Source organism: Carettochelys insculpta, chromosome 31 (genome assembly GCF_033958435.1).
Source record: "Carettochelys insculpta isolate YL-2023 chromosome 31, ASM3395843v1, whole genome shotgun sequence".
Classification (NCBI taxonomy): Eukaryota; Metazoa; Chordata; order Testudines; family Carettochelyidae; genus Carettochelys; species Carettochelys insculpta.
Genome location: NC_134167.1, coordinates 8,697,560 through 8,719,540, shown reverse-complemented (window position 1 = coordinate 8,719,540; position 21,981 = coordinate 8,697,560). Strand labels below are relative to the sequence as shown.

At 42.7% G+C, this 21,981-nt stretch overlaps 1 protein-coding gene across 1 annotated transcript in view; it reads right to left on the bottom strand.

Annotated features, from left to right (window-relative positions):
• Positions 1-21,981, bottom strand: part of LOC142004131 (disintegrin and metalloproteinase domain-containing protein 32-like) — a 48,880-nt gene that overhangs the window by 8,663 nt on the left and 18,236 nt on the right. Inside the window, exons 12-20 of the mRNA XM_074981566.1 lie at positions 20,836-21,019; positions 20,468-20,557; positions 18,864-19,062; positions 17,308-17,416; positions 16,261-16,444; positions 13,549-13,629; positions 11,572-11,689; positions 3,992-4,151; positions 2,615-2,647 (exon numbers count right to left, since the gene is read on the bottom strand). Coding sequence (XP_074837667.1) covers positions 2,615-2,647; positions 3,992-4,151; positions 11,572-11,689; positions 13,549-13,629; positions 16,261-16,444; positions 17,308-17,416; positions 18,864-19,062; positions 20,468-20,557; positions 20,836-21,019 — 1,158 coding nt within the window. The remainder of the gene's footprint in view (positions 1-2,614; positions 2,648-3,991; positions 4,152-11,571; positions 11,690-13,548; positions 13,630-16,260; positions 16,445-17,307; positions 17,417-18,863; positions 19,063-20,467; positions 20,558-20,835; positions 21,020-21,981) is intronic.

Below are 21,981 nucleotides of genomic sequence, written 5' to 3'. Positions count from 1 at the left end.
CCTTAGGCTGATGCAGAAGTACAGTGTTTCACTCCCAGTCTTTTCCCTTCCCATATCAAGGTTAGCTGAGTGGTTTGAGTTCTTCCTTGTCTCCTGGTTGTCAGTGGTTCTAATCCTCTCTTTTCCTTTAAGGAGGAGGGATTTGCTGCTGGGTCGCTTCTCTCTCAACTGAGCACCCCAAGTGCTGGGTGGGAGGTAGTTAGATGCAGAGACTCCTTCTGTCTTAGACGAGCCACTTTCAGCAAGTATGAAGTGAGAACTGGGCTGCCCCCTGCCGACAACTCCCGCTCTAGTGGCGTGGCTCTGGTCTGCACCAAAGAGCCTGTGCAAAGCTGGTTCGAATCTCCTTTCTGCTTGGTGAGCGCCCTGGGTGCTTTGTTCTCTTAGCGCTCAGGGGCTCCACTTTCACTATATAAGCCTTCAGGTCCCTCTGTGGAGTGGAGGGTTAGGGTACTCACTAAGGATCTGAGTGCCCCTGATTCAACTCCCTGCTCTGCCTGACAGGACGCCCTGAGGTGTGAAAGTTAAACCAAAGTGCATGTAGCTGATGGGATGGCCATTTGCAAGCCCTCTTGCTGCTTTGCTGCTGAGCAGTAAAACCATGATTGGGATACAAGCCCAGTCTGCAGGGCACTCCCCTGCAATTTCTCTCTCTCTCTCCCACTTACTCTACTACTTTCTCTCTCTCTCTCCTACTCTTAGATAGAGAGGAAGTTGGGGGGGGGGGGGAGAGAGAGAGAGAAGGAGAGAGAGACAAAGTACGGGGGGAGAGAGTGAGAGAGAGAGACAAAGTAGGAGAGAGAGAAAGAGAGAGAGAAAGGAAGTAGGAGAGTAAGTGAGAGAGAGAGACAAAGTAGGAGAGAGAGAGGAAGTGGGGGTGGGGAGAGCAAGTGGGAAGGAGAGAGAAAGTAGGTGAGTAAGTGAGAGAGAGAGACAAAGTAGGAGAGAGAGAGAGAAGGACAAAGTAGGATGTAGAGAGAAAGTAGGAGAGTAAGTGAGAGAGAGAGAGAGAGAGAGAGAAAGGAAGTGGGGGGAGAGAGGAAGAAAGTAGGAGAGTAAGTGAGAGAGAGAGAGAAAGTGGAGGGGAGAGAGAAAGAAAGTAGGAGAGTAAGTGAGAGAGAGAGAGAGAGAGAGAGAGAGAGAGAAAGAGGAAGTAGGATAGTCAGTGAGAGAGAAATAGAAAGTAGAAGAGAGACAGACAGTAGGAGAAAGAGCGAGAGAGAAAAAGTCGGACAGTGAGAGAGAAAGAAAGGGAGTAGGAGAGGGGGAGAGAGAGAGAGAGACAGACAGACAGTAGGAGAGTGAGAGAGAGTAGGAGAAAGGAGAATGGAGAGCCAGAAATAGAGAGAAAGTCGGAGAGTGAGAGATAGACAGACAGTAGGAGAGAGAGAGAGTAGGAGAGAGAGAGAGAGAGGGAGAGAGTAGGGGGAGAGACAGACAGGAGGGGAGGGAGAGAGACAGACAGAGTAGGAGAGTGAGTGAGAGAGAGAGAGTGCGAGACAGACTGTAGGGGAGAGAGAGAGAGAGATGAAGAAAGTAGGTGAGATAGAGAAGGAGAGAGAGAGAGAGGAAGTGGGAGAGAGAGTGAGAAACAAAGTAAGAGAGAAAAAGTAGGAGAGAGAATGACCAAGAAAATAGGAGGGAGAGCGAGAGTAGGGTAGAGTGAAAAATATAGAAAGTAGGACAGAGAGAAAAAGTGGGGGGGAGAAGCAAGGGAGATAAACAAAGTAGGAGAGAGAAAGAGACAGAGAAAGTAGGATAGGGAGAGAGCATGCAACAGAAAGTAGGAGAGAGAGGAACGAGACAGACAAGAAGTGGGAAAGGGGAGTGAGAGACAGAGAAACAGAAAGGAGGAGAGAGACAGTGCAAGAGAAAGTAGGGGAGAGAGAGTGAGGAAGTTGGAGAGGAAAGGTGAGAGAGAGAGAGAAAGAGCTGGAGGTAGAGAAAGTTGGAGAGTCAGAGAGAAAGTAATAGAGATTTGAGAGAGGGAAAGCGATAGAGAGAGAGAGAGAGAGAGAGATTAGGAGAGTGAGTGAGAGGAAGTAGGAGAGATAAAGTAGGACAGAGAGAGAGAAGGGGAGAGAGAGTGAAAGTCAGACAGAATTTTATAGAGCATTTCAGATCGACAGATGGAAAGGAGGAGATAGTTGGAGATTTTCATAGAGGCAAGGAGAGAGAGAGAGAAAAAATTAGAGGGGAGAGAGTGTCAAAGTACGGGATCGAGAAAGAGTGAAAGCAGGAGACAGAGTTAGAGTTAGAGTCAGAAAGAGAGAGAGAGACTAGAAGGGGAGAGAGAGAAAGTTAGAGATAGACTCAGGAAGGGGAGGAGGGAGAGAGAGAAGAAATGAGGAAGCGAGATGGAGAATTAGACACAGAGGAAATGAAAGAGATGGAGACAGAGTCCATCAAAGTAGGAGAGTGAAAGACAGTGGGAAAGAAAGAGTTTGAGATAGAGTGAAAGTGAGGGAGGGAGATAGAGTGAGAGAGAGAGAGTCAAAGAAGAAGAGAGTGAAAGTTGGACACAGTATGAGAGTAAGAAAGAGCAAGAGAGAGTGGGAGAGAGTGGGAGGGTGGGAGAGCCTGTGTGTGTGTGCAAGACCTATTTCAAACTCACCTTTGATTGTCCCAGCAGCTCAAGTCTTCTGATCTAGAATTTTAAAAAAGAAGAGAAAAATTATTTTAAATGGATAAAACATTCCATGTCGTCTCAAAGCTACAGAGCATATTCAGTTGTCTCTAAAATTCCAGCAATCCAGAAGAGAATTTCTTGCTATTAAATATGAATCCTATTGATGAATACAAAGTTCCTATAAAATATATAGTTTTACTGCAAGACAGGAAGACTTTTAAAGTGAAATTCTGTCGAAAATCATGTATTATGAAAATGTCATATACTGATGTGGCCCTTGTTCTGCATTAGGTTCCTCTAGCGCAAATTCCTACGCCCGTGACTTATAGGTAGCATTGGCAGCATTGAATTTTTATTTTTTGTAACTCTGGTAGGCAACATCAATGTTTACCTGTCCGTATTAAATATTCACAGTTGTGCAATATTTCGGATTTTAAGAATTTTCTGATCTGTATTTATTTACATTTTCATAGCTGTGCAAACATATGTTGAAGGTCAGTCAATTATTTAATGACTGCACATGCTGCGATTTAACAAGTTAAACTTCAAGACCATTGCAACAATCTATCAACACCACATCTAAATAGTTAAAGTAAATACCCTTAATTATAGTCTAGTAATTTCTCATTAATTCCTTGCTTTGCATATCTGCAGCTTGAGTACTGATGGAAACTGGTTGTTGATGATTGGTGTGTGTAACTGATACTTGCTGATACCAAGGAAAAACTTTTCCTTCCAAGACTATTTACATGGAACTGGCAACTGAGGCGCAGGCATGAAGCCCAAGCCAGGAGATGGAGAGTCAGTTTGGAACCATATGTCTAAAACTAATTTCCAAATCTCTTTCTTTGTTCATAAATTTAAATATCTTTATTTTGGCTTCCACACTGCTCTCACATTTCCACTTAGACTGATGGACTTTGGTTGTCTTTAAACACTCCTTAAATTTCCCTGGTATTTATAGCCACAGTTCTTTTTTGCCACATATATTAAATATGTAATTGTTCCCTTTTCCACTGTGATTTTTGCATGTGTTACTGAATTGAAATCAATTCTCTAACTCCTTTTAAACAACTAAAAGCCTAACTTTCTGAATTTTTTTTGTTACTATCCTTTGCATTGCAAATGTATTTTAGCATAGTATGTCCTTTACTGGCCAGTTCTATTAATATATGCTGATGAAACTGTCTCAGAAGTTTAAAAGCATACAATTCCCAATGCACACCATTGACTATTCACTCAACCATCTCATATTCACATGAGCCTGCTCATAAACTCATCACTTCCACCATGGCTTACAAAGACCCCAAACCTCTAAATGAATACTTGAAATTAGTTAACTAGGGCAACAAAATGACTTACTCCTCAGTTTGTGAATCCTCCTCCATTGAGCAGAATCTTCTCAATTCATTCCATTTTACAATCAAGATGATAGAACCGACAAGGACAGGCAGAAAGAGACAGAAACTTAGCAGCAGCCAGTTCTTCCAAGTGACATGGGAAGCTCTTTCTAAGACCATATCTAGAAAGGAATATGCATAACTTAGCTTACAAGTCCAAGTTGCTCAACTCCCAGTATTGCATCACTTACAAAGGAAGGGAGAAGAGATGTTAGCTGAGATTATAAAAACCTGTGCACACATCCCTCGTTTAACGAGTACTTTACTAACGAGTAACCACTAAAATGAGGGACATACGTACCTACCTTTGTTCACTAAACAAGTGAACTTCCCTCATTTATATCAGCCAGCCATGGGGTCCCTGACCAGGAGGTGGAGATACCTGCAGCTCCGCCGCTGTCCCTGGCAGGGGGCTCCAGCCATGAGGACGCAGGTCTCCCCACCCCCTGGCCAGGGACTCTGCAGCTAGAGCAGAACCAGCTGTGGGGCTTTGGGTCTCCCCGCCCCCCTGGCCAGGGACCCCGCGGCTGGAACAGAACCAGCTGTGGGGCTGCAGGTCTCCTCCGCCCCCTGGCCAGAGACCCCGCGGCTGGAACAGAGCCAGTCGCAGGGCTGTCGGTCTCCCCAACCCCTGGCCAGGGACCCCGCAGCTGGTTCTGCTCCAGCTGCGGAGCTGCAGGTCTCCCCACTCCCCAGTCAGGGACCCTGCAGCTGGAACAGAGCCAGTCGTGGGGCTGTGGGTCTCTCTCCCCCAGCCAGGGACCCCACAGCTGGAACAGAGCCAGTCGCGGGGCTTTGGGTCTCCCCATCCCCTGGCCAGGGACCCCACAGCTGCAACGGAAACACCCTCGGGGTTGTGGGTTTTCCCGCCCCCTGGCCAAGGACCCCGCAGCTGGAACGGAGCCAGTCACACGGCTGCGGGTCTCCCCACCCCCTGGCCAGGGACCCCGTGGCTGGAACGGAGCCAGCTGCGGGTCTCCCTGTGCCCCCCTGGCCAGGGACCATGCAGCTGGCTGTACTGTAGCTGTGGGGTCCCAGACCAGGGAGACCCGCAGCCCTGTGGCTGGAGCCTTCTCCCTACCTTCCTTCAGACATGCAGCGGTCTGACAGCCCTGCAGCTGGGGGAAGAGAGGGAGAACGCTCTTAGCCTGGTTCTGTCCCCTGCGCTGGTGGGAACATGAAACTGACGAGCTTTGAGCTCATCATTTTCCCAGTCCTGCAAGCCACCGGGAGACTGGAACCAGCCTGCCCAGGTTTCCCAGCACCTGCCACTATGGGAACCAGGAAACTGACCAGCCCTGGTGGTTCCTGACTCCCCTCCCCTTGGAGAAAAATGCGAGTTTTGCAGGAACAACCCCTGGGTAACTCGAAGGTTTACTGAAATAGTCCCCGCCACTGCCCACCCTGCAGACCTCACCCTCAGCCAGGTTTTTACCCCTCCCACAAGGTCCCAAACTGACCCCAGCCTTAAACCCTCCCAGCAGCCACAAACTGCCCTCAGCCTTAGACTCCCCTGCAGCTCCAAACTTCCCCCCAGTCTTGGACACACACACCCCCCCCCCGCATCCCTAAACGGCCCCAGCCTTAGACACTCCTCCTCTTCACTGGAGCTGCTAGGCTGGCTGGCTCCCCCAGCCCTCCTGTTCCCAGAAGGAGAGAGAGAGAGAGAGAGACATCTTTCAGTCTGCATAGACTATGGACCGCGCCCTTTGTAGTTTCAATTGAGGACTTCATTTACAGCGTCTACTGTGACTATGAAGACCCACACGAGAGTGACAGTCCTTGCTGCATCTCTTGCAGATGTGGTGGGTGTCTGGCAAGTCCTTATTGTGCTTTCTGTGGGCTCACTTCTCTGCTAGCTGTCTGATCCTCATCTCACCCTTCTGAAGGCCCTTGTGTAACCCCTGCCTCCATCTGCTGCGGTCGTCTGCTAGTTCTTCCCAGTTGTCCAGCTCGATGTCTACCTCTCTGAGGTCTCTCTTGCAGACATCTTTGTAGCACAACTGGGGGCGTCTGGGAGGTCTTTTCCCAGAGGCTAGCTCACCATACAGGATGTCTTTTGGAATCCTTCCATCATTCATCCTGTGGACATGGCCAAGCCAGCAGAGCCGACGCTGCCTGAGGAGGGTGTGCATGGTTGGGATTCCAGCTTGCTCGAGGACGGCGGTGTTGGTCACTCTGTCCTTCCATGATATTCCAAGGATGCGCCTGAGGCAGTGCAAGTGGAAGACGTTCAGCCTCTTATTCTGGCGGGCATACAGGATCCAAGTCTCACTGCCATAAAGGAGGGTGCTGAGGATGCAGGCTCTGTAGACTTGCATTTTGGTGTGAGTGTACAGCTTGTTGTTATTCCACACTCTCTTGCTGAGTCTGGACAGAGCTGTGGCCACTTTTCCGATCCTCCTATTTAGCTCAGTGTCCAACGACACGTTGTCAGCGATGGTGGACCCAAGGTAAATGAACTCGTGGACGACCTCTAACGTATAGTTGTCAATGCTGATTGATGGGGATTCAGCAACATCCTGACTGAGTACGTTTATCTTCTTTAGGCTAATGGTAAGCCCAAAGTCCTTGCACGCTTTGGAGAACTGATCCAGCAGTTTTTGAAGCTGGTCTTCTGTGTGAGACACTACAGCAGCATCGTCTGCGAACAGCATGTCTCTGATGAGGACTTCCCACACCTTAGACTTAGCTTTCAGCCTTGCAAGATTAAACAGTTTCCCATCAGATCTCGTGTGCAGCAAGATGCCCTCTGTTGAAGATCCAAAGGCATGCTTCAGGAGGAGTGCGAAGAAGATCCCAAACAATGTCGGAGCAAGCATTCATCCTTGTTTGACGCCGCTCCTGATTCTGAAAGCATCCGATAATGCGCCGTCATATTGGATGGTTCCTCTCATGTCTTCCTGGAACGACTGGATCATCTTGAGTAACCGTGGAGGACAGCCTATCTTGTGGAGCAGTTTGAACAGACCATCCCTGCTGACCAAGTCAAAGGCCTTGGTCAGGTCGATGAAGGCTATGTAGAGTGGCTTCCTCTGCTCCCTGCACTTCTCCTGCAGCTGCCTTAGAGAGAAGACCATGTCAACGGTTGACCTCTCTGCGCGGAATCCACACTGCGATCCGGGGTACACCCTCTCAGCAATCTTCTGGAGTCTGCCAAGGATGACGCGAGCGAACAGTTTACCAGTGACGCTTAGGAGGGAGATTCCACGGTAGCTATTGCAGTCGCTTCTGTCTCCTTTGTTCTTATACAATGTTACAATGTTAGCGTCGCGCATATCCTGTGGAACCTCTCCCTTTCTCCAGCACAGGCACAGTAGCTCATGTAGGCGTTCCAGGAGTGTGTCCGCGGCACATCTGATTACCTCTGGTGGTACACCATCCTGGCCAGGGGCCTTTCCTGCTGCAATGCTGTCGATGGCTCTCTTCAGTTCATCCACAGTCGGTTCTTGATCCAGTTCGTCCATTACTGGTAGGAGCTCAACGGCATCGAGGGCTGCATCAACCACAACGTTCTCGCGTGGTACAGCTCGGAGTAGTGCTCAACCCAGCACTCCATCTGTTTAGCTTTGTCAGCGATGACTTCACCAGATTTGGATTTCAGAGGTGCCATCTTGTTCTGGGTGGGTCCTAATGCCTTCTTCATACCCTCGTACATTCCTCTGAGATTACCAAAGTCTGCACAGGTCTGGATGCTGCTGCACAGCTGGAGCCAGTGGTTGTTGGCACAGCGCCTGGCTGTCTGCTGTACTGTCCTTCTGGCCACTCTAAGTGCTTGCTGGGTACTCTGGCTCGGTGAGCGTTTGTACTCCAGGAGTGCAGCGCGCTTCTTTTCAATGACTGGAATCATCTCATCAGAGTTAGCTTTGAACCAGTCGTTCGTGTTTCTAGCTCTTCTTCCAAACACCAACAAGGCCGTGTTGTAAACTGTATCCTTCAGATGTTGCCATTTGGATGTCACATCGGCGCCCCCAGGGCCGCTGCGCAGATTTTCCTGGAGGGTCTCTCTGAACTTTTCAGCTTTCTCCGAGTTTGCCGTCTTTCTGGCGTCAATGCGGGGCCTTCCAGCAGGTTTAGAGCAGTACAGCTTCTTGGGTCTCAGCTTGAGCTTGGAGCAAACTAGCGAGTGATCTGTATCACAGTCAGCACAATGATAGCTGCGTGTCAGAAGGACGTTTTTGAGGTTATTACGCCTAGCGATGACCACGTCTAGTTGATGCCAGTGCTTCGAGCGTGGGTGTCTCCACGACACTCTGTGCTGTGGCTTCCTTTGGAAGAAGGTGTTTGTGATGCACAGATTGTGGTATGTGCACAGTTCAAGGAGACGCTGTCCATTGTCATTCAATTTTCCCACACCGAAGTGTCCTAAGCAGGAAGGCCATGAGGCCCAATCAGCTCCCAGAAGGTAACAGTCGTTAAAACCAATTAACTCAAGTGTTAAGGTTTCAGCACCTAGGCATAAGGTAACTGCTATCCCTAGTGATAGAGATAGCTGCTGGAGATGGCAGCTATCTCTATTGAGAGATATCTGCCTGAGGCAGCAGTGTTAAGAAATTGCAAATGGCTTCTTTAACAGCCACAAGCAGCTGGGAACTGCCCAGCTGGTGACCTTTAACAAATCAAATGGGACCCATGTTTGGATCCCAACCCACAGGCTAGGAATCCCTGCTGTACATACATACACTTCATCCTATTTCTAGTGCCAAACTATTCAAATACATCAGAAAAGTACCTAAACTCAACTGGTTTCTGTCTAGTTACAAGCACTTGGAATGAATTGGAGACTTTTAAGTCTATTTTAATGGGAATTTAGTGTTGCTCTAAGGAGTTTTTGCCTACGAGCAGAAATTTGGGAACCAGTTGTGCTCATACAGTGAGGGATGAGTGTAGTTATTTCTAGAATAAAATATTGCTTCTGTTTGGTTAAAAAAATGAAAATGTTCACTTTGTACAGAAGTATATTAATTTCCTGGATCTCATCGATAGTCACAGCTTAATAATAAATTAGAGTTCTCTAAGTATATTGCCTCTGCACACCCAGTCTTATGGCATAAACATGTAAAGAAGTAAAATTACTAAGGCCACGTACAATCACACTCTGGACCTAGCATTCAGCACTGAGGCTACTGAAAGGTGACCAATTCATTTATTCTGTAGTTCCAGTCATCCAGTTGTCAGCCTGACTGAAAACTCCAACAAAGTAGGGTGCATGAGTGTGGGTGTGCAGAGTAATTCTAGTAAGCTTCCTTTCTTATTCAGGCACATCCCTGCTCTTAGGCAATTAATATGCTGCACTACCCAAATAAAAGAGTGCAGGTGAGGAGCAACTGACTGGAAATTGTAATTCTGTTCTTCCAAAAGGGGCATCTGACCTTGCTCCCAACTCAAAAGCTCATCTTTCTGAAGGCCTGACATATGCTTCCCTTCCTTTTTTATCTTAGATATATCAGGAATACAGTCTTCAGTCCCTCTCTCTTGTTTTTGCTGGAAGTTTCATTTTGAGGATCAAGAGCAGTGGATGTGGTAGCTGAATAACACTAGAGCTTTTCTTGTGAACCTTTGCTAGCTGTTTGAAATAAAGTGTTAAATCATTTGAATAAAAGCATGTCTGCTCAGTTAATCATATTTTACCTCCTTGAAATCAGTGATGTGAGATTTATTAGTTATTTGGTCATGAATAGAGTCTTCTAGGAAAAACAAGACTGGTAAGGTCTGAATTTTTTGGCATAATAAACTGAAAGGAAAAAAAAACATCAAAAGGCCTACCACCATGCACTAACATTCAATTCCAAGCCTCCCTTGTAGATCATAAAGCAGAATAAAGGACTTTTTTTTTAACCTTTAGAAGTCACCTTTAACATTAAGCTTGTAAAACTAATAGCCCCTATTTGAAACATACTGTCATTGTAATAATATTGGGGTTTAGGTAGAATTCAGTCACCATTGGTAACCAGAGAGAATCAGAGCAGCACCAATTTCTCCATCTAGACTGAAAGCTCTAAAATAAAAGATTATTTCTATACACGTACCTTGTACAGGGGTTACAGTCCATTGACAATGCCTAAAAAAAAATCTGTAAAGGAGGGAATCACCCATTAAACCTTGGACATCACAAGTCCTCCTTATGAACACAGGCCTTTTTTATCCAGCTTCTGAGTCAAACTGTTCCTGCTTCTGTTGCAAATTTTAAATCCACAGTATTGTATTCCCTAAATATTTTTGCTTGTTTTTTGTTGTTGTTTTTTTAACTTTTAGATTTCACAGTTTTGAAATCACAGTTATATATTATAAGTAACTTTTCCAAAACAAAGTGAATCATAATATTTGTAGTTTAAATGCCTAGGGACCAATTTTAACAATAAACAGACATTGATCATGCTAACCTAAATGAACAGAGTGCAGACAGAGATTACAAAAGCTTTGCTGCAGAGTCTACCCTGCAATGACAGATAGCCTGCCAGTTCTCAAAACCACTGTACAATATGGCTTGAATTGAAGAAACTGACTGTGTGTTGAGACATGATTCAGAGCCTTATTTATTAGACCAGTGCACCACCTGTCAACAGAAGCTATAAGTCTGTTTATAAGATAAGAAAATACTTCAGTATTTTCTTGACACAGATACTATAATGTTTATTTGTCTTACGGTTGCACCTGTTACTAATTACAGGCTGGACCTTGGTCTCAGCTACGTCCATGTAAATCAGAAGTAACAGAGATCAGAATAACAGCAACAAAGGGTCCTGTGGCACCTTATAGACTAACAGAAAAGTTTTGAGCATGAGCTTTCGTGAGTTAACTCACTTCATCAGTCTGTGCTCAGGAAAGCTCATGCTCAAAACTTTTCTGTTAGTCTATAAGGTGCCACAGGACCCTTCGTTGCTGTTACAGATACAGACTAACACGGCCACCCCTCCGATACTAGAGATCAGAATCTGAGGCTGTGTCATTGACCAAATGAAATCTAGTAGTAATATTTATTTGTATCTTTTAAAATAAAAGTATCCAGATTTATTCTGCTTAGTTTATGAATCTCAAAAACCCACTACATATTTTAAAATCCCAGCATTCTCAGTAGCATCTCATAATACTTAGTAACCTCATAGCACAAAACCCCCTGCCCCAAACACCTCATTTTCTGTCTTGTAAATGTTCTGTTTTTTCACAAAATATATAGAAACTGAGTTAACATGTTTTCCTCTTAGCAACTCCATCACTGCTGGTGTTTTCTCTGGATAATATGATACGCTTGAAAACGCAAAAGAGGAAGGCCTCAGACAATGTGGAGATTACTGATACTGAAGGACAACAACTGGGACGCTCCTGTGGTCGGTTACAAGTTTTGTCCAGAGGCAGAGTGAAGTGGAGGAGACTTGTCGAATGACCTATGCTCCTTGCAGCGTACAAGGGTTTTAGCCAAGTATCTAAGATTCCCATCACCAAATTATCTGATCTCCAATCTATTTCAGTTAGAGAGGAGTCTGAATTTAGGTCAGTGAGATGTAGGGCATTGGCTTTACCAGATTTTCTTGGATTACTAACCAGAGTCCAAAAATCGAAGCCCACTGTCAATACTTCCCCCCAGTGGAGAGCCTTTTGTGTTGCAATTTGGAGGATTCCAGCCAGGATTACAATGACAATGTTTCTTATTGTTGCATACCTGAAAACACAGGAGAATGTAGGAAAATTACTCATTTAGTGAGTTTTCCCATCAGAGAATACCATTACCAGAGATGAAAGGAAAGTCAGCAGGTGTGCCCTGGCACACAGCCCTAGCAAGAGCTGGCTGAGCTGTGACGAAAGCCAGCAGGGAGCTAAATTAAAGATCAGCCAAGGACCCAGGTTGCAGTAGGACAGCACCGGTACAAGTTACTTTCACCCCCACCTGTTCCTTACCTGCTAAGACAGGGATTTTCACACTTTTGCAATCTGTGGATCTCTAGAAAATTTCAACTATAGGCACAAGACCTTCGGAAATCTTAAACATAGTGTGTAGACTCCCAGGGGCCTGCAAATATGCTCTAAGATCACGTTTTTCTTGTCGACCTCCTTGTTCCAGCTAGACCAAGGACCAAGCCTGATCTCAACTGATATCAGTACGGATTTTAGTGGGAGAGGGTCAGGCCCCAAATATTACAGATAGCTCCTGACTTATGAACGGGTTACATTACGAGCACCTGATCGTAACTCAGTTTGGTCCGAAGTTGGAAATACTCTTATACTGTAATCCCTCGAGGTATGCGAGGGTTGCATTCCATGCAACCCTTGCGCACCTTGAATTTCATGTAAGTCGGGGAGGGCTTAGGTTGGGGCCCTAGGTGGGGGCAGGGGAGTTAAGCCTGGGATGGGTTAGGGTGGCAGGAGGGTGCAGTTGAGCGAGGGCTTGCAGCGGGTTGGACCCAGGCAACAGGGGGTTTGGGCAGGGGTTGAGCCTGGCCAGGGGGTTGGAGCCAGTGCTGCAGGGGTGGTGGGTAGGCACGGTTGAAGCCAAAGCCCCAAATGTGGGGGGGGTGAGGTGGGGCCGCGAGGGGGAAGGGTTGAGTGGAGGGGGGTTGGAACCCCACCGGGGGCTGGAACCAGGAGCCCCATGCATAGGGGGGTGAGCTGGGACTACAGGGGGGTTGAGTCAGGCAGAGAAGGGGTTGAACAGGGGTATGCTTGAGCAGGGGGCAGGTTGGAGCCCCATGCATGCTGAGCCAGCCATGTGGGGGCGACGGTGTGATCTGGGGCCATGTGGGGGTTGGGGGGATGTCAAGGCCAGGGGGTTGGAGGGGAGCCCCAGGTGTGCAGCTGGAGCCCCCTGCTGGGGGGGCGAGTTGGAGGTTGGTCGTAAGTACGAATGGTTGTAAATAGATGTGTTCAGAAGCTGGGGACTGCCTGTACTGAACAGTCTGACAGAAATACACACCAGACAAGAGCTGAAAACAAGACTGCATTTAACCTCCTCCATAAGCTGTATAAAGCACAAACACATGTGAAGCAAGTATGCTATACTGTACTGTTCCTTGCAGCAGAGACATGGACTGACTTGCCCAAGATCAACACCTCGTTAGTGGCAAAACTGAAATTAGAATTTAGTGACTTCCTAGCTTTCCCTCCTCCCCTCAATCCACCATACCAGTATGGTTCCTCCTACTTTTTGCATCCATGTTACTTTTTTTTTTTTTTAATAAATCTATTCATGTGCAATCTCCTGTTCAAAGATCCAGATCTTGATCCTTATTTGATATTTTTTACTAATCTGCCCAAGCAATTAATTGTTTCATAGTTATATTGTGCATAATCTCTTTCTCATGTTTTAATTTTGTTGCTGGTTCTAAGAAAGCAAAATTGTGTAAATTATTTTACTCAATTACTCCCACAATAGCTGGCAATGGTATATTGATTTTAGACTCCAAGTGTCAGCCTAAAAAGAGTTTTACAGCCAATCTATAGACACTTCAAAATGGGGCTTTATAAACAAAGACCTTTCTGAACATTGATAAGAGACAGTAAAATCAAAATATTATTGTTACTTACTCCATGTCCATTGCACTTTACTTGTGGATTACAATCATAACCCAGGACTGCATAAAACTGGCACGTACGGTTTATACATACCTAAACAAGCAAGCAAACCCACAGCATCAAATTCCAATTCAAATGAGTGACAATGTCAGCATTCAATATAATGGCTTCATACTCTGAAAAGCAGCCAAGGAGGGAAGAGCCATAAATAGTACAGGTTTATGGAAATACTCTAATGCTTGCCAAAAGGTTATTGGCAATACAAAGGGATGACAATTTCACTCTTGCTCTCTGTGTTCTACACAGGCACAAATCTTCAAAATAGCCATGCTAATGGCCATTTCGAAGATTACTAATGAGGCGCTGAATTGAATATTCAGCGCCTCATTAGCATTAGGATGCTTCCGGCCATGGCGTTTTAAGCACACAGCTACACTGGAGTCCTTTTCGAAGGGACCCCGCACTTTCGAAATCCCCTTATCCCGCTCACTGATCGGAATAAGGGGCTTTCAAAAGGTGCAGGTCCTTTCGAAAAGGACCCTCGTGTAGCTGCGCCGAGCTGCGTGCTTTCAAAAGTGCTGTGGCTGGAAGCATCCTAATGAGGCACTGAATATTCAATTCAGCGCCTCATTAGTAATCTTCAAAATATGGCTATTTCGAAGATTTGTGCCCGTGTAGACACAGCCTAAGAGTTGCAAATTAAAACTGCAATGAAAGAAAAGCTACTGCCAATAACCATGTGTCTACAAATACCACGTGTATATACACTTTTTGAAACAAGGCAAAAGCATTTCATTTGCCAATTCATACATTTTGCATGCTGTGTATTACTGTAACTGCTGGTGTTCTTTCCCTCCTTTGGCATAGTTTATATCCCATTGGCTGCTGAGTCCATTGCTAAGGGCCACTATGTGCCTTGCTCTTAGAGGAGTGCATAACACGTGGGAGGAAGAAAAGCAACAAGTTTGTCTTATTCTGTAGTACAGCTCCAATATGGACCAGGGAACCAGAGTCCAAAGACTGCCTCCTCCTTGCAACCATGGAGTACAATCCCCGCAAAAAGGGAAAGAAAGCAGGGCCATGACTTCATACACCCTCTGCACTGATCTGTGCAGAGACACTAGTGCACAGACAAGGGTGTGTGGGTGAATGGGAGACACTGGTAAGTAACCCCTTGTGCATTCTTCAGAATCTTCAGGATTCTCCAGATCACATCACCTAATAACTTATATTACTAGTCTTTATGGTACTACAGGACTGCTTTTTTGTTTTGTCCATAGTGATGCCAGTCCATTCCTGAGTTGATCAAGTTAATTTAGACCCCTGCAAAGTGTATCAGAAGTGCTAAATTTCCCCACTAATATGCTTTACTTTGCATTTGCCAAAACTGAACTTTATTTGCCATGGGGTTTGGTTTCTGACTGATATGCCTGCACAAGCAAAAGCCAGTACTGTAGGTGCAGTTATACTGCCAAAACTGTACCAGTTTACTTTTGCTAGTATAGTCTATTTTGCTCAGCATGGTTGGAATAAGCTGTCTGAAATAGCAGATTTTTGGTGTTATAAATTGTTTCTACACTAGGGCTGTGTCTACACTACAAAAATACAACTTCTAAGTAGAGCATCTGCATACACCCTACTTCAAAGTTAACTGAAAAACTTTGTGTTGAAAATTGTGTTTTTGGCAACACTTTGCCTCAAATCCCTTTATTACTTATTCCCTTTAATAGCCTCTTGGGAAGGACCTTGTCAAAAGTCTTTCAATATCTAAGTAGATTGTGTGAGCTCCTTCTCTTTTATCTACTACTGACACATTCAAAGAACTCTAACAGGTTAGAGCCATGACTGTCTTTTGCAGAAACAATTAAAATTTCAGTCAGTTTATGAAACTGACACAAGCTTCAGTAGTCTAATTCCCTGGATCACACTCCAATCCTCTGGTTTAGTTGGTGGGTTGTTTTGTTTTGTTTTGTTTTTGAGACAGAAAATTTTTAGCAGCAGCTCAGGCACTTTGTACTTAAACACCTTTATAAATCAGGCCACTCGTAAGTACTCATTTTGCCAGGATTTTATCCTCCACTTGTACCACCACTTATTATTTCAATAAATATTTGTTTTTCAATTACCTTCTATTGTAAAACACCACATTACAACCTAGATTTTATTTTTTAATGTTGGTGTGGGGGACGAAGTCCACAATCAGGTTTAGAACAGGATCCTGATTGTACCCTTAACTAGGGCAACAATATTTTGCAGCTCCCGAATGACAATTAAATTGTAAGCTTTTTGTGAAGGAGACAGTTTTTATATTTATAAGATGATAGTGGGGAGGGGGCGGGAAGCTCTCTAACCACTGGCACTTTTTTTTTTTTTAAACAAATAAAGCACTACGTATATATTTGTACAGCACTGACCACAGTTGGACTAGGACTTCTAGGCACTACGGTAAAACAAATAATATAGTAATTCTCAAACACATTTTAAAATATATTATAGTAAGTTAAAACCAAGTAGCTGGCTTAGTGATGTGTAAAGAACACTTAATGGTCTACAATAATCATTCATAATCACACTACACTTAAAATTTTCCTCTGGTATTACTGAGAAAGTAAATAAATCATTGGTAAGGATAATCTTGAGCTATGTTGCCAAAGAGTAAATATTTTAAAAGTTAATCAAAGTCTAGATATTCAAATTTTAGATGTTTATAAAATATTTCCTTACTTTACCAGCCCCACACTTGGTGCCGTCTTTAACGAGTAGAGGGTCAATCTCTGTGGGTGACTTCATATAATCTAAAGATATACATACATAGTCTCGCACTTGAGCATAAATGACAGCAGCTTTTACTTTAGTGAATGGAATGCGACTTGGATATAGACAAACTAACTTTCCACAGGTGACATCCCTATAAAATTCAATAGCAGAGGAAAACAAAATGATTCATGTGACATCTTATTGCTCAGTACATTAGATTAGTACATTACATTACATTTCAGCAGAACACAAACGCGCATAGTAGATTGAGCTAAAGGTCATGAGATGGGCTGGGAAGGCAGAAGAGAGATCTTTGAAATAAGGAGAGGACTGGGGCATAACCACCAGATTATTCTTGCCTGCAAACTAGAATGAGGCTACAGTAGGGTGCACAGAAAAACATCAGAATGGCCATCCTGGATCAATCAAAAGGTTCGTCCAGCCCAGTTTCCTGTCTTCTAACAGGGGCTAATAACAGGTGCTTCAGAAGGAATTAACAGAACAGGTAATTGTGATCCATCCCTTGCTGCCCCTTCCCAGCTTCTGGCAATCAGAGACTATGGACACCATATATGCCCCAATAAGTATGTGCTTCATGGACATGCTAAGGTTTACCCTTCAGGACATCTTTGTTCGTTTTTCAGTTATGTCCATTCACTACTATGCCCCAACCTTTATACGCCATATGCTCTTCCAGTGGAAGAGGAAGCAGGTGTGCAAAGCACTGCAATCTATTCTGTCCCGTTTCAAGCATAACATCTATGCATAACCTTATTTGGGTCCAAGCACAGCTTCTCCTAATACCTGCATTCCACACTGCAGGATCAAAGTCTAGATGCTTGACAACAGCACATTCTTTGAGAATAGTTAAGGCTAATGTAGAACACCTGAGACTAAAGGGAAAATTTATACAAAAAAATTAAAGCAGGCTTAGTACGGAACCAATAGATAGTAAACATTTGCACCACACAGTAGAGGAGAGCAGAAATTAAACATTCATCCTTAAAAACATACATCCAACTACAGGTTTTAAATCCTGTCTGCGGATCATTCCCACAGTGTCCAAATCTATCTGTTTGACTATTGATTTCTTCATAACATGCAAGAGGAGCATTTGTAGAACCTGCAAGTTTTGAGATAAGAGTGGGTATAGTTAAAAAGAACACAAAAACATTTATTAATCTCTCAATACTTCTAAGCTGCCTATCATTGCAGTACCTATATGCTATATATAGATTAGACAAACCCTGGAAGGATAAAAGTCTGTATTAAAAAAATCACATATCTTTCTGTTCAAACTGTATTTTTATTTAAATTAAATATTGTTCTCTTTAAAAATAAATGTACTTTAAAATTAAATTTCAATTGTAACAACCTATCTTAAAGCCTACATTTACTATAATCTACTAATCATTTACATTAAATACAAAAATATTAAGCAGCACATTTGCTGCAGAAGTTTTAAAGAAAGTCATGGCACTGAACTGAGTGCAAGTAACTGACTAAGCACCTGTAAACTGAGTTTATCAAATGCTTAAACCAACTTCAGACAGCTGTGGCCTTTTCTTGGGTGCACAGAATAATTTATAATTTCAATTTATATATTTAAATTTATTTCATTCAGTTCCATAACTAGCTCAATGTTGAGAAACCAACTGGGAAATAAAAAAGCAAACATGCTGTCTTCTTCCAATCTAAAAATAAAAGCTAAGTGTGAGAGAATAAGAGCTACTCAGGTCTAAAATGATAAAGGAAATGGTGACCTGCAGCAATTGGTTCAACTCACTAAAACATTTTCTTTTGTTTAATTAGTTTTAAATGTAGAACATATTTTGATGAATTGTCTTCTGTATCCAATAAGCATATTGGGAATTGTTTTATTTAACTAATTTAAACAAATGTAAATATTGATTTTGTGCAGTTTTAATTGATCTGAATAAATGTATATTACAGTATATAACTGCTTAAATAAATGTACAGATACAGTGTATCCTCCCAATTAGCAAAAGTTAGTACCAAAATTCAGCATAAAATCTATTTTTAGTTGAGTTCAACATGTTTTAAGTTACAAATCAGTATGATTTTTCTCTTGAAAAACAACAAAAAAGAACACACAAAAATATTAAATTTGATTACTTAAATCAAAGTTTCCTACTTACTGATTTCAATATTTATTTAAATTACCCTACCCAGCAAAAAAATGAGATCTGTTCAGAATTGGTTTTCTATTCTGCTAGGTTGTTAGCAAAAGAGACTAATGAAATTAAATTTATTTAAAATCCTCACTTCATTTTTACTTTATTTTTATAAAATGTAAGCTCCTGGAAAACCTCTATGTCTTTACAGTGATGTTTAATATCACTGGATTACATTGTACAAGTTATTTGGCCACCTTGTGCCTCATGTGCCAGCCATCAATAAAAACAGGAATGAAGAAGATTACTCTCTGCTGTGAAGTACTTTGGATGTATGGATTAAAGGGGCTATGTAAGTACATACTTATAATTACTATTATAGCATTTAGTTCAAATTGGTTTTAGAACAAATAAGAATACAATTGTCCCCAATACCTTTTCCATAGATCTTCTGGCACTCTATATCAGCAGACTGACAACGTCCGTTGTAACAATAGGCAGTACCACGCTGACATATGTGCCCATTCTGAACATAAAGATCATCTGGACAGAATGCAGATGACCCATTGCAGTACTCACTGAGATCACACTGACTATCAGCCATGGGCCTACATTGCTTATTCCTTGCCTTAAACTAGACAAAAAGTGGAAATAAGGAGACTGTGATGATTTACAAAGATTATGGTCTATAATGTTTAAACAACAGAATTTATGTAAAGCACAAGAAAAGATACAGTAAATAAGCAAATAACATCACTACATATATACTGTTAAATGTAGTTGTCACTGACTGTGATGAATGAGATAATTCTTTGTAAAATTCTTATGAATTGTACGTATGGCTCCGTGTCACCCATGACTTTTTAAAAAAATTTCATGAGTATTTCCCTTGCCATGAAACATAAATTAATAGACCCCAAATCCTCTATCAGAATGGCCGAGGTGATTTATGGCACTCTTCTCCTAAGGCAGTACAGAAAAAATGTGCCATCATGATGCCAGGATACATCATACTTTTAAAGGTGTCAGCTTTTGGATGGCAGGTAAAAGTATGATCTTTAATCTCATTAAATATTATATTTTAAAGCACTACTGTGCAAAAGCATGCACATATTTTACATGTGTTGATAGTGCTGCTGAGGACTTGTTCCACTAGAAGGTGAGATCTATACCAACGTGAACTCCTCCATGGATGAAGAAAGGAAAATGAGTGGAAAGACAAAACTGTAGATAAGGCACCTGGCAGCGACTCAGGAAAGGTTGACTCTATTATCATCTCTACTGCAGATAGCCTTGACCATGGGCAAGTCACTTAATCTTTCTGTGCTTTGTTTCTCCAGGTGTAACATGGTAATAACAACACCTCCCTCTCCCAAATTTTGTCTGTTATGTCTATTTAGTCTGTAAACTTTCTGGGGCAAATGCTATCTTCAACTATGTTTTGGACAGAAAACTGAATAACTACAGTAGAGAGAGAAGTTTTTGGTCTCTCTTGTGCAATACTGTTCTCTTCTGCTTTATGCTGTAAAAGTATTCACATAGCACATTTTCAAAGACAGCAGGATTATTTAGTGGTTCATGCAGCAGGCTGCAACTGAGGAGACCTGTGTTATAATCCTGCCTACATCTGATTTAGAATGTGTAAGGAAACAAGCTCTACCCAGGCACTCCAGTGGAGCCCATTGGGTCACTACCAAACCTGTGGGTTTTCTGAGCTTTGACAAAGCTGTTGATCTCCACGAATTTGAGAGACCAAGATATTTTTTAATAAACAAAAGGAAAAAAAATCAAAGTAATATTTTCCCCCAACATCCGTATCAGAAAAGCATTTGACTCAAATTAAAAGAGCTCCTTAAAATGCTCCCTTTGGCCAAATACCAATGATGCAAATGTCAAGTACAAAAGACAATTTTCACCAAGTGTGAGTCTGGGTGCCCATAAATGGAAAGCTGGTTTTCATCTTTAATTATGGAGTGAACAGTGTCTCTCCAAAAGTTAGAAAATGTTAAACTTCCAGTAACCCTGAATATACACATTACCTTACAGTTCTGGCAACATAATCCAGTACCACACTGTGCTCCTGGCTTAAGTCTACATCTGTTAGTGCAGCATTTATCTTTTGCACACTCCTGAAAAAATAAAACCATAGAATCACTGGCCATTCTAAAATTTTACTTCTCTAAGTGTCTATCCAAGATTCAAATTCCTGAAGAATAGCAACCTGAAAGATTCCCAAAGAAAAATGAGTGTCAAATTACAAGGTTAATACCAACAAGAATGCCATGTATACGTATATGTAAGATCTTCAGTGAGTTTCCCAGATTTCAGTTGGGTACTAACTTTCAAAGTGTCATTCTTTTAAACTGAGAAGTGTGGAATTTTACACTTCCTGGTACTGGATACTAACCTGAGCTGAGCCACAGTCACACTGCTCCCCTCTTTCCACAATACGGTTGCCACAGACTGAAGCCCTCTTGTAAGTCAGATTCAAATATGGTCTATTAGACAGGCAGTCTCCTCCTCTATATTTAATAAAACTTTTGAAGTCTCTAATGCTGCAGCTGCTAAAGGCCTTTACCCCATTGAAATGCCTGAAATAAATCAATTAAAAATTTTATCAACTGAAAATATTCAAATATCTTGGAGCACTTTGTATTATTAACCTGGCCTTCCAAAATATTCAGCAGAAGGCTTTTCAGGTGATTTTGTTAAACTTAATTCAAACAATGCCTTAAGAATAAAAAATGGCTAAAATTAACAACAAAATATTTGTTTTATTATTAAGAAAGATATTAGTACTCTTTCATTAGAGATATTTCCTAAGTTAAGTATGCCTTTTTTCTTCCCAGAGAAGGAACAAGAGATACTTAAGTACATTGCATCTGACAAAGCAGGTCTTTGCCCACGAAAGCTTATGTTCCAAAAAATCTGTTATTCTATAAGGTGCCACAGGACTTCTCATTGTTTTTACAGCTGCAGACTAACACGGCTACCCTTCTGGTACTAAATACGTTACAGTTATTGACAGATAATGGAAATACATTTTGATTTATTACCTTAACTAAAATTGTATGTGAAAAATTACAAAAAATCATATTGCTGGGTTATTTATAATGTCCTTAGTTTCATTTAAATCACATATATAGAATTATAAAGTGCTAACTTCTCAGCCATTTCTTCCAATACACAGATCAAATCTCCCTGTATTGAGAAAAACTGAAAATGAACAAACCTCATTGTACAAATAGACCAGGCCAGGCAAGATCCAGCCCACCAAGCCTTTGAATCTGGCCCACAGCTTCCCTGCCATGACCCTCAGGAGAAAGCATTCGCATGGCTCAGAGTGGAGGGCTGCAGAATGTTGCTCCATCCACCTTTCTGAGCTGTGGGAGCCAACAGTGAATCCTGTTCCACTCTGAGCTCATCAATATAAGGAAAAGGTAACAAAAATCTATGATCAAAGCCTCCTATAAACCTTAGACTCATAGAATAATATAATACTAAAACTGGAAGCAATCTCTGGAGATCAAATCCAGTCTTCTGCACTCCTGGC